The sequence below is a fragment of the Diplotaxodon limnothrissa genome, linkage group LG3 (genome assembly GCF_057381915.1).
Source record: "Diplotaxodon limnothrissa isolate DT_005_m linkage group LG3, D_limnothrissa_male_GT1.1, whole genome shotgun sequence".
NCBI lineage: Eukaryota > Metazoa > Chordata > Actinopteri > Cichliformes > Cichlidae > Diplotaxodon > Diplotaxodon limnothrissa.
The window spans coordinates 5,189,453-5,201,408 of record NC_140598.1 but is presented as its reverse complement, the minus strand read 5'-3'; the positions used below and the strand labels follow the sequence as shown (position 1 = coordinate 5,201,408).

The 11,956-nt window shown below is 43.6% G+C and overlaps 3 protein-coding genes across 3 annotated transcripts in view; 1 reads left to right on the top strand and 2 right to left on the bottom strand.

Annotated features, from left to right (window-relative positions):
• Positions 1-11,956, top strand: part of LOC146634314 (NLR family CARD domain-containing protein 3-like) — a 494,998-nt gene that overhangs the window by 23,727 nt on the left and 459,315 nt on the right. The window lies entirely within an intron of this gene.
• The window catches only part of LOC146634319 (protein NLRC3-like), a 580,191-nt gene that overhangs the window by 480,247 nt on the left and 87,988 nt on the right, over positions 1-11,956 (bottom strand). The gene's annotated exons all lie outside the window — the stretch shown is intronic.
• Positions 9,362-11,605, bottom strand: LOC146634320 (uncharacterized). The gene is made up of 4 exons (XM_085346868.1): positions 11,579-11,605; positions 10,538-10,837; positions 9,999-10,247; positions 9,362-9,575 (listed from the first exon to the last, which is right to left on the bottom strand). The coding sequence occupies exons 1-4, from the start codon at positions 11,603-11,605 to the stop codon at positions 9,522-9,524; spliced, it is 630 nt and encodes a 209-aa protein (XP_085202994.1). The 3' UTR covers positions 9,362-9,521.

Here is an 11,956-nt window from a genome sequence, read left to right as displayed (position 1 = left end):
AGAGCTGAATGATGCAGCATCAGGACACTGTTTCAGTCTGACTGACAGAGAAACCTGTAGCTGTATCTACATGTGAGGCAGAGGCCACACAAGCAGCTTTCTATGTTTCACAGTGACTGAGATCTTCAGTGGGGGTGGACATGCTCCTGTACAGACCTCTGAGGAGAACCAAGGTGCAGTCAAAGAGTCCAGTCTGTCCTCACAGATGTCAACATGTGCTTTCATCAGGTCTGCTGTCAGCTAGCAGGCTCACATCAGAATCACTGTTCCTGAAAAACACAGTCTGTGTGACATCATCAGTCAGCTGATGGTCCCAGATCTGAATGGTTTCTGTCTCTACTGAGGAAGTCAGAGAATATCACTGAGGTGTGGATCAGGTCTGAGTGAGCTGTGGAGGGACAGCTTTAAACAGTCCACAGGTCTCACGTCCTGCTCAGTCTGGTAGCAGATACCTCGTATTGTTCCAGATGTGCTGACATCAGCAGCAGCACAGCTGTGTGATACCATGAATCTCAGTTATTGATCCAACACACAGTAAATACAAAGATCAGGATTTCTGAGAGTAATCATTATGAGTCTGAACACATGATCACTGAATGTTAGTCTCCACAATAATAAGCTAACACAAGCAAACACAGCTTTCAGCTCTTATTTTGAAACTGGCTTATTTAGAGAGCTGTGATGTGAGCGTGCCTGGCTCTGAGGCACTTGGGTCAGCCTCTGTTGTTTAGAAGTGTTACAGACTGTGAATGACACAGACCTGTCAGTTTCCATGTTTGTCTGTAACACAGCTCAGGGCTCCATGCTGAACGCATCCATCCAGTGTTATTGATCCAGGACTGATACCAGCATTGGGATCAATACTACAACACACAATCACATGTGTCCACGTGATGCAGTTTGAAGAGCAATCAGATGTCTCTGTATGAGGAGGCGGGGTCACAGGAGGTTCACAGAAACTCTGCAGCAGCATCATCAGCTCACATGGAAACTTTGATGATTCACTTCTGTGGTGTTTTTACAGAAACACGTCACAAAATTAGCTCCACCTGTTTTGTGAGCTTTGAGTTTCTTGTCTTCATCCTGGATTCTTGTGTTGCTGTTTTTACACACAGCAGATATTTCCTGGTTGCTTCCTTGATGACCACATGAAGCTTTCTGAAGCTTGGATTGAAAACGCTTCATTACTCAAAGCTTTCCAACACAGGCCTCTGTGCTGCCATCTGGTGGACAAACATGTGAAGTGCAGCGTGAAGCTACAAATGAAACTGCTTCAGCTACGTTTATATATAACATACTATAACCTGTATAATGTGGAGATCAGGGAAATTATTTTGTTGCTACTGTTAGTAATCATCATCATTACCATTGCATTAATAATATAATCTACAGCATTGATATTGCATTCAGATGTTTAAACATTTTGGTACCCAATTAGCCTTTACTACAGGTGCAGTTATAACCACTTTAAACTGTTGAGTTGAATCTATGATCTTAAATGCTTTTGAATGCTTGTTATAATCTTAAGTGTGTATGGGCTGATTCTGTTGATTCTGAGGACACTCTGTGCAAAGTCTTGACAGGAAACTGCAGGTTTGCAGAGCGTGCTTTTGCAAAAGTGAAACTAAAAGCAGAGTGTAAGTGCAGCTGATTCTGAGGAGCTGTTTGGATGATGCTATTTGAATAACCAGGTTGTTCATTATTATCTTTTATACTTTTATATTCTTTTATTAAGCTTCTAGTAGAGGTTCTTGATTAAAACATTTATTCAATATACTACATATATAGTTTTAGTAAACTGCTGACACATGTGAGAGTGGCCTCTGTTTGACTGCGAGCGTTAGTAGGTGAGAGGTGACACAGAGTGCCAAGTGAGGTCGTGACACACACACACATAGTAGATACATTCAGTTATAGGTGAGAGGTTAATCATGTTTGCTTGCAACTGCGGGCGTGCAGAAGTGGTATCTTACTGCAGAGCATGGTCTGTGGTTTTGGAGAAGCGGCAGTCAAAAGGTTGACAGGAAACATCTGCCATGAAGATAGAGATAATGTTCTTTTCAAACTGTGTTAAAAGTCATTGTGGTTTTGATTTGACGTATGTATGTATGTATCTGTGTGACGTTGAAGGGGCGTCATTAAATCCAAACCCCGATGGTATAAAATATCTGTTTATGCTTTGATTAGTCGGAGATCAGCGCTGTCTGCGTACGGCGCTGGTCCCCCCACGCCTGTGTTCATTAAAATCAATTGTTTGACCAAGCTCTTCTGGACCTGGTTGTTTGTACTCTCCTTCCTCAATATTTGAACCTTAACAATAACTATATGTATAGTGTATTATGTAGGTGTTAGAGCTGGGGGTAGAACTGCTGATGGCCTGGTTGTTATTTATGTTCCCCATGGTTCACCAGCTCTCACACAACATCAGCACCAATGATCCACGTCCTTATAAACCTCTGAATCAGGTCCTGAAGCTGTGACGTCCTGAGTGAAGACCTCACTGATCACATGACTCTGGTCACCTGGACTCAGTGTTTCTGAAGCAGTGTGCTGGGTTTTTAAAAATACGTGGCTGCTGCCTGATGTTGGGCCCACAGAGGAAGACGACTCACTCGCTCTTCTTCACTTCCTCCTTAAACATGTAGAAGGAGAGCAAAGTGCTGCCAGACTCTTATTTCTGACAGGAACAGAAGAAACCACAGCAAACTGGTCCAGTTCTTCATCTTCATCACAATCTGTTTATTTCTGATGGTGTCTTCAGTCTGAGGTTTGAAGTTTCCATGTCTGTGTGATGTGTGGTGTGAAGGCTGCTGGTTAAACTGGGACTCACTGTTTAAAGCACTGAGTGCTCATAGAGAGATGCTCCATGAGTCCCAGTACAGACTACAAACATGGTGGAAACTTAGCTTTGATATCCACACACTCTGCACGTCTGTGAGTAACTGTGATGAAGATGTGCAGAGATCTGTGTCCAAACAGGAGAAAGACTGTAAAGACTCTGTGCTTCTAACAGCCTCTGTTAACATATGTGAGGCTGTTTGTTGTTGTTGCCATGGAGCTTTGCACTGTTTGGGTCAGCAGGTCATGTGATCAGGTTTGTTCTGCTGGACGATGGTTCAGTGTCAGGTTTGTTTGCATTCATCAATAAATATCTAAATAAATCAAAGACTCCATGTTTGTTCTTTCATCATGTGACCTCTGCTCATCCATCTCTGTGTGTATCAGGATACATTTGGTTCATAATACACAGAAAAATCAAGAGTTATTACCTGTAATAAATGTGAAAGATTCCTGCAGTGATAACCAGGCAGGACTGAAACACATCCAAGCTGTCACCACGGTAACAGCACCGCCCATCCACAGGTGAGGGGAGGAGCAAAAAGAGGGACTTTGACCATTTTATACTAAAAACACTCAACTAATGTTTCTAATATGAAACAAATAAGCCCACATTAATGTGAGCGTTTATTAAATAATAATAATGATGATTTCCTCCTGATCTCATTTCCACAGCAGAGAAAACTGTGGTGTATATTGAGGTGGAGGGTGTGGTCTGTGGCTCAGGTGTAGAGTGAGGGTGGGGTGCACCACAGCAGCATGCTGGGACTGCTGAGGGTGGAGGAGGGAGTGATGATGACATCAGAGCTGCAGCACAGAGACCAGTGAACACACAGTCTGTTCATCTTTGCATAGATACAATATACAGCACAATATTGAATGACAGACACGCTGTGGGAGCTTCCACAGATACACTGACGTCAGCATCCAGAGTCCTCCTGCTGCTCCCCCCTCAGAGCCCCGTGATCAGCACCAACACATTCAGTTAGATGACAGAGTCCAGCTGCAGCTAGAATCAGCTCCCCTCTGTGAACAACAGCACAGCGTCAGTGTTTCACACTCAGTGAAAGGAGGAAACAGCAGAAGAACACCATGTGTGCTACGTTTCCCAGGACACACTACAAACTGCACAAATACAGAGCAGCACGTGGAAGGACCTGGAGCTGCATTTACAGAGCTGCAGACAGCGTGATGTCCTGTATGGACAGGTGGAAGGAACCAAGTCCTCAGCTGGAACACTCGTGTTTGTCCACAGACAGGAAACACAGCAGGAAACTTCCTCACAGAAGTGCAGCTCATGGATAACACACTTCCTGTCAGTCAGAATGAGGCTGCAGCCAAACACAGAAAGGTGTTTTTGTCCAGATGAGCCCAGAGAAGAAACACGAGTGTTCACAGACATCAGAAGCTCAGAGAGGTGAAACATGAGGTTGGAGTCCTCGTCAGCATCCAGAAGAGCTGCTGTGAAACCCTGAGTACTCATGACAGACTCTGATGGCACAAACACATCATGATTCAAACAGAAAGACAAACATGGAGCTCCTGATCCTCCTGCATGAGAACAAGCTGACATGAGCGCTGTGTCTGAGAGTGTCTCCCTGTCACAGTGACAATAACACAGCTGCTGCTCACAGTCATTAAACTGACCTGAGGTCAGCTGTGCTCCTTACATATGAACCATGTGACCTCACATCAGTGCTGTGGATGACTGTAGTCATAGAAGAGTAGAGCTGTAGCAGGTGGTGTGAGGAGGAGGTGGTGTATTCTAGTTAACGCAGTACTGAAACACTCCAGCAGAGGGCGCTGTTAAGTCCTTATTGTAACACAGTTACTGTGTGCAGTTAGACTTCATACATAATCTGCACTTATTTCCATCAGACATGCTGTCAGGAAATGATTGCTTTCTATACATTTCTAAACACAAAACCTCTTCACACTTCTAACATGCACATTTACACAACTAAATGGCAGTATTGATGAAAAGAAACACATTCAACAAATCCATTTAAACCTTAAAACAAACAAAAGGAAGCATCTCTATGGACAAACAAACCCCTCCACTTGGTTTGACCTGCTGATGTCATGTGTGGCATCAGCAGGACTTTAAAATGAGGAAATGCCGGGCGGGCGTTTCCCCACACCTGACCCTCATGAAGCCTGAAAAGACAAACAAAGTATGAACAAATGACTTAATCTGTAACATAATAAGATGTAAAGAAACATGTAACTGAGTATTCAGCTTCATTTGCAGAATGTTTGATTTGCCAGCAACTGAATGCTTCCACACACAAACCCGGCATAGTGAGTGAAGCAATGTTACTTAACAAATAGCAAATCATAGCAAATACATAGAAACAGAATAATGTGTTTAATATGCAAAAGAAGAAGAAGAAGTAAACACATATGGGACAAATGGAGACCATTGCAGCTCATCCACCAGTGGGGTAAAAAGAGCAACCAAGAAAGTGGCAGTCTGCACGGCCACAGATGTGCTGGAGGAGCTAGAAGCTCTACCCATGGAGAAACTCCTGGAGAACCTTGCTAAGCCTAACAGGGGACAGGTACTTCTGCCCAACCTGGCAGCCACAAAGTGAACTCATTTAGGTAAAGATAACCACATGCACCTAACCAGCCTGCACCAGCCTGACATTTCTTCCTCCTAAGTAAAAACGAATGGATGGATTGAACTTAGAGTCTCAGCTCAGTTTTCTATTTTGACCACCTACACCCCAAGATACTCTTTTAAAAAGTGTTGTTTTCAGATCCCTTTGAAGTTCATAAAGGGCCTGTTCATTTTCATTCAGATGTTTTATTACATAAATGTTACTGTTTTCTTTTGATTTATGCTCCCACTACACTGCACCTCTACAAACAACAATGCCACGGACTGTCAGCTGCTTTTACATGCTGTGAACATGAGTAGGTTTGATCAGAGTTTCAATTATCAAAGAAAAGACAAACTGAGCAAAAAGAAGGAAAAAAAGACCAACTTCTTCCCAACTGACAAGAAAAATACTCGTCATGTTTTCATAATAAAGGATCAGGCTCCCCATTTATGACAGCTTGGACCAATAATGTATGTTACACTGATGCTACTGTAGAGACAGGGTCAACATCTCTATTTAAATATAATTAATATACAAAACACAATAAAAGTTATACATGAATTATTCATTATTTTTCACTATTGATAAAATTCATGTATACTAATCAAAGTCAAAAATCAAATCAAATCAAATCACTTTTTATTGTCACATCACATGTGCAGGCACACTGGCACAGCACATGCGAGTGAAATTCTTGTGTGCGAGCCCCACAAGCAACAGAGATGTGCAAACACAACAACACAAATGAGCAAAATACAAGAATGGCCAACCTGAAACTAATAAATATATGTACAATATATAATAGTGTATGCATTTCTGGATGTGTATACTAAATATTATCCTACGTGTGTGTGTGTGTGTGTGTGTGTATACACATTTTTACAAATTAAATAGTAAAAAAATAATAATAAATAAAATATATAAAATATACAGAGTTGAATATGTGCAAAACAAGTGGCATTTATATACAGTGTGGAGTGCATAGTGTTGAAGTTCCAGTAGTGAAGCTGAGGTGTCTATGACGTGTTCAGCAGTCTGATGGCCTGATGGAAGAAGCTGTCTCTCAGTCTGCTGGTACGGGACCGGATGCTGCAGAACCTCCTTCCTGATGGAAGCAGTCTGAACAGTTTATGGCTGGGGTGACTGGAGTCCTTGATGATCCTCCCCGCTTTCCTCAGGCACCGCTTCCTGTAGATGTCTTGGAGGGAGGGAAGCTCACCTCCAATTATCCGTTCAGAGCACCGCACTACTCGCTGGAGAGCTTTGCAGTTGTAGGCGGTGCTGTTGCCATACCAGGTGGTGATGCATCCAGTGAGGATGCTCTCAATGGCACAGTGATAGAAGGTCCTGAGGATGCGGGGGCTCATGCCGAATCTTTTCAGTCTCCTGAGAAAGAAGAGGCGCTGCTGGGCCTTCTTCACTGTTTTGTTTGTGTGTACTGACCACGTAAGATCCTCAGCCAGGTGTACTCCAAGGAACCGGAAGCTGCTCACTCTCTCCACAGCAGCGCCGTTGATGGTGATGGGGGTGTGTACTTCTCTGCACCTCCGGAAGTCCACTATCAACTCCTTTGTCTTTGCGACGTTGAGGGTGAGATGGTTGTCTTGACACCAGTGGGTCAGGGCGCTGACCTCCTCCCTGTAAGCCGTCTCATCACCGTTGGTGATAAGACCCACCACTGTAGTGTCGTCCGCAAACTTCACAATGATGTTGGAGTTGTTAGTGGCTGTGCAGTCGTAGGTGTAGAGTGAGTACAGGAGAGGGCTCAGTACACACCCCTGTGGAGCACCAGTGTTCAGTGTGATGGGGGATGAGGTGATGCTGCCCAGTCTGACCACCTGGCGTCTGTCAGACAGGAAGCTAAGGATCCAGCTGCAGAGGGAGCTGCTCAGTCCTAGATCCTGCAGTTTCCTGTCCAGCTTCGAGGGAACGATGGTATTGAATGCTGAGCTGTAATCTACAAACAGCATTCTCACATACGTGTCTCTCTTCTCCAGGTGTGACAGGGCAGTATGTAGTGTCAGGGCTATGGCATCATCAGTGGACCTGTTGTGGCGGTATGCAAACTGTAGAGGGTCCAGTGAGTCGGGTAGTGCAGAGCAGATGAAGTCCCTGACCAGCTTCTCGAAGCATTTGCTTACGATGGGGGTCAGGGCTACAGGTCGCCAGTCGTTCAATGAGGAGATGGTGGAGGATTTGGGTACAGGGACGATGGTGGCCATTTTGAAGCAGGCTGGGACTACAGACAGAGAGAGGGAAAGGTTGAAGATGTGCGTGAACACTCCAGCCAGCTGAGCCGCGCATGTCTTGAGGACGCGGCCGGGAATCCCGTCCGGACCAGTAGCTTTGCGTGCGTTCACCTTCCTGAAGCACCTCCGCACATCCTCCTCAGACACAGTGTGCACACTGACGTCATCCGCGGTGCGCACACTGTCCGGTCTCATGGTGTTCGCTGTGTCGAATCTAGCGTAGAATACGTTTAGATCCTCACATAGAGAGGCCGTGGTCTGCGGAGTTATATATGAGTAACGACATTATTAATAATGATTAATAATAATAATTCTAATGCCAACATGATGACTGTTCATAGCTCCTGCTTTGAAATACTGAACTTAAACATTGACCTGATGAAAGATCACAATTCACAGTGGCCCACTGTCAGAATCATTCTGAATATAAACTCATCGAGTTAATCTGAACCTTTCTCAAATGTGCTGTGAATAAATGCTGCTGCAAGCCACTGTGGGAAAGCTGTGTTATTATCATGGAAACATCTGTGACACATTCACAGAGGACGAGGACACAAAGGGACGACACGCAGAGGCTGTGTTAAAGTCAAAATTCCAAATCTTTAGTCCTAAACAGGCAGTGGTTACAAACAGGAAGACGAGCAGTCCATTAAACAGTCTAGAGGGTCAAACATACAGAGAATTCAAACAGCTATTAAAAACAAATAACTGGACACTGAAAAACTTCAGTGATGTGTGAGGCACCAAAGGGAAGCAGCTGAGTATATTCAATGAATTCTCTTCAAATACAAAGACAGAAACTCCTACAGGCAGCATGCAAACTGAGCAGGATACACAAAGATCAGAGATTACAAAAGAAATCAGAAAAGGATTTCAAACTTACTGAGAGCAAGGCCTCTGTTACAAATCTGTCTAATAGAAAAACATGCTGTACAGATACAATACGCTCAGTGTTCATGGTCATTTAAAAACTGGCTCTACCTGAACCACTTCAATATTTTATGAAGTCACTGAGTCGACCATTTCTACAGTTTGTTTCCTTCATTGCAGTTAGAGTGCGGCTGGTAAGGATGAAAACACACACAGAGCGTAAATTGTCTTTGTTAGTAACAAACGTCAGCAAAGAAAAGACAAAACACACAAACACTCTCATGATATTCATGAATCATTAGAAAGCATCCAAACATTCTGCTCGTGGACTTTTACAGTCTTATTTGCACTCGCTCATCTTCATAATCATCCTGATCAATACATGACAGGGGAGGCTTTGAGGTAGGCGGGGCTCTCTGCTGATGTCAGCATGAAAGGCAGGACCAGCGTCTGCCACATGTTGGTGAAACATCACAGTACACTGGCGTGGTTTCCTTTCCAGATGTTGGACGTTTGACACTTCAACGTTGAGGCCAACAAGAAGACACAGTTTTGGGTCGGGTTGCTGCAGGGTTTCTAACTGAGCAAAAGCAGAAGCACACAGACCAACAGGGATCAGATGCTGAGTGTTAGAGGAACATCTGTGCTGATCACTGAATGCTGCTGTGCTCTCTTGTTGAAGTTGGCTGGTGGGACAGTCTAATAGTGATATCCTGCCCATCGGAGGAACACTTTTAAAAAAACATGCAATACTTTGTTTGTATTACAGTCACAGTTTATCTTATTTTTGTCCTTTAAAAGTGTTGCTGTACTATAAAGTCCTATAATTTGAGGCTAAAATGGCTCAGAGAGTCTCTCTCTCAGAGGATCTCCTTTGAAAGTGGAGACGGCTTTATCCGCTGATCCACGTCACTTTACCTGGATGTTTTCTTTGAAGCTGGATGAAGACTCCTCTCCCTCACTCCTGCTGCAGCTGTGTGGTCCAGTTGGCCTCTGAGGTCACAGTCAACATCTGTAGCAGAAGAGGGGAAATAAAAGTCCAGGTCACCAAAACTGGGAGCTTTTCCAAAATAGAGCGTAACTGGACTTTTTCAGCCTTACAGGCAGATAGTCGTCTGAAGCTGCAGCTTTTTCTTTTTAGCTTTTTCCAATCTCTGCTCTCGGCTTTCTTTGAGAACATGTCTGCTTTCTTGGCATGGGTCTGTCTGCTGTTGGTGAAGAGACTAAATCCACATACTCGCTACTAAGATCTCCTCAAGTAGTCTCAACCAGATTACAGTTTAAGAGTAAATGTCTCCTGAGAGTTTCACCTTGGGGAGATGCTGTCTTGCTAACATGCAATCATGAGCATTAATCTATGAGGTGAAAAAGTCATTTTAAAAGCTCCAGCCACAAGTTTTATTTCATCTGTGTTTTGGTCAGAGTCCCATCAGACCTCCAGAATGGTGTCAGAGTGTTTTCTATCCACGTGATGAGCACAGGCCTCAGGTCCAGACCTCCACGGGCACCATAGCCTCTTTGGAGCTAATAGGTGCAAGAAGGTTTTGTTGGGATAGGAACTGAAGAGGAAACTGACGAGGAAGGCAAGGATCTTCTTCAGCTCCTCCGAGCCGGGACCTCTTTGTGTAGGCCAGCATTGGCCAGGTAGCCCTCCAGCATCGCTGGATGGCCGACAGTGGAAAACCTAGAGGAGTAGGAGAGAAACAGCAGCTTGGAGCATGTCTTTATACTGTTTAGTTTTTAGAGCCACAGACTTTCTTTTAATGTCATTGTTCAGGATCTATGACTGATTATGTATTTATTGTATTCCTCCATGACTGTGTGACAGCAAGTGGAAAAAACCAGCTTCACCTTTGTTGATATGCTTGTAATTTTAATATTGATTAAATGGCCCATGAAATAATAGAAAGCTCATATATGAAAATGTATTTTAAGAAGTAAAATGTTAATCTGAGTACAAAGGAGTACACTCACCTTCTGGTAGATGGAGGTGTAGCGAGCGCTGGTGAACATCCAGGCCTCCTCGTAGAACTGATCACTGATTGGATCCAAAACATCGATGGAGGATCTGTGTAAGCGCTGAGGATCGTCCTGATGGACAGAACAGAAGGAGAGTGAGACAAGTGAAGATATACTAAACAACACTGTGACATGAACTGAGCCACACACAGTTTGATTCACAGGTGATTGACACGTTATTTGACCACGAGCAATCTTTTCTGGTTTGACGCCATCTTTGTAGCCAGAAACCAGCTCTCTCCTCGGCTTCCTCCACTACACGCTTCCCCCACGCCAGTCTCCTCCCAGATAGCAAGGAGACATTGAACAGATGTTGATTTTCCATCTGAACCATCAGAATCGTCAGGATTGAAATGTCAACACAAAACCAATGTTGAAACAACATTGAAATACTGATGAAACCTGACACTGACATTGAAATAACATTGATTCACTGTTGTTCTGTCATCGTTGATTGTTGATCTATGTATAGTTGACAAGGTGACAACAATCACGTTGAAAAACCATCGATTTATGGTTGAGCGGGAAATTAAAGCTGCTACCACTTGGACTATTCCGCAGCACCCCTATCACATTGGTACATCCCTCCAGGTAACCATTGTCTTGTACAGTAGAGCGGGACATTAGATTTACTCTCAGCGGAATTGACCGGAGAAGGTATAAGTTCATGCACTGCACTGGCCTGCACCACGATTAGTATAAGGTAAGAATGAATGACTTTTGTTCTATTCGTTATTTCCACGGTTGCATTTGAATAACAGTAAAAAAAACAAAACAAACTTGTTAATGTAAAGTTTCGGATAAAATGTGGGAGCCCGAAATTGTGTCTACTTTCTTCTTACAATCCGGCAACAAATAAATTGCACTGCAAACAAAGTCTATCAACAAAGAAAACATTTTCGTTTCATACTTTTCCGTTATATTTCCTTACAAAGCTAGCTTTAACGCTTCGAGGGTTCCTTTGTTCTTGCCGTCGCCTCGGCGCTTGACCCAGACTTTCGCTCTGTAGTTGCTTTTTAGCATAGTACTACAAAAAATTGTAAATCTGTGATATATGATTGATAAACGTAAAGGTAACTGTATAAATGTGTTCAATGACTTTGTTACTTTTAATGATTGGAGAGCACCCGCTTCGATTCGCACTCAATTCAAACTTTACGCTGCACGCTCACCTAACTTGCGTTTGCACCCTTTGTCCACACGTAAACTGCGTTTAGCATTTACGTGTGGACGAGGAAGACGGAGAAAACGCAGCGTCAAAGGTGTGCGCCTATTTTGACGCCACACTGTGCGCCAAGTTTTTGTCTCGGTGCCATGAATTCCTACAATGGCAGACTTAGACAAAATACTGTTAATGTTATTATCTTCAGTGTT

Excerpts from the sequence above, each read along its gene's own strand:
- LOC146634320 (XM_085346868.1), bottom strand. The coding sequence starts at position 11,605 with ATGCTAAAAAGCAACTACAGAGCGAAA. Across the intron at positions 10,248-10,537 it reads ACACCTCCATCTACCAGAAG|GTTTTCCACTGTCGGCCATC; the intron begins GTGAGTGTACTC and ends CTACTCCTCTAG. Across the intron at positions 9,576-9,998 it reads ACTCTGACACCATTCTGGAG|ATGTTGACTGTGACCTCAGA; the intron begins GTCTGATGGGAC and ends CTTCTGCTACAG.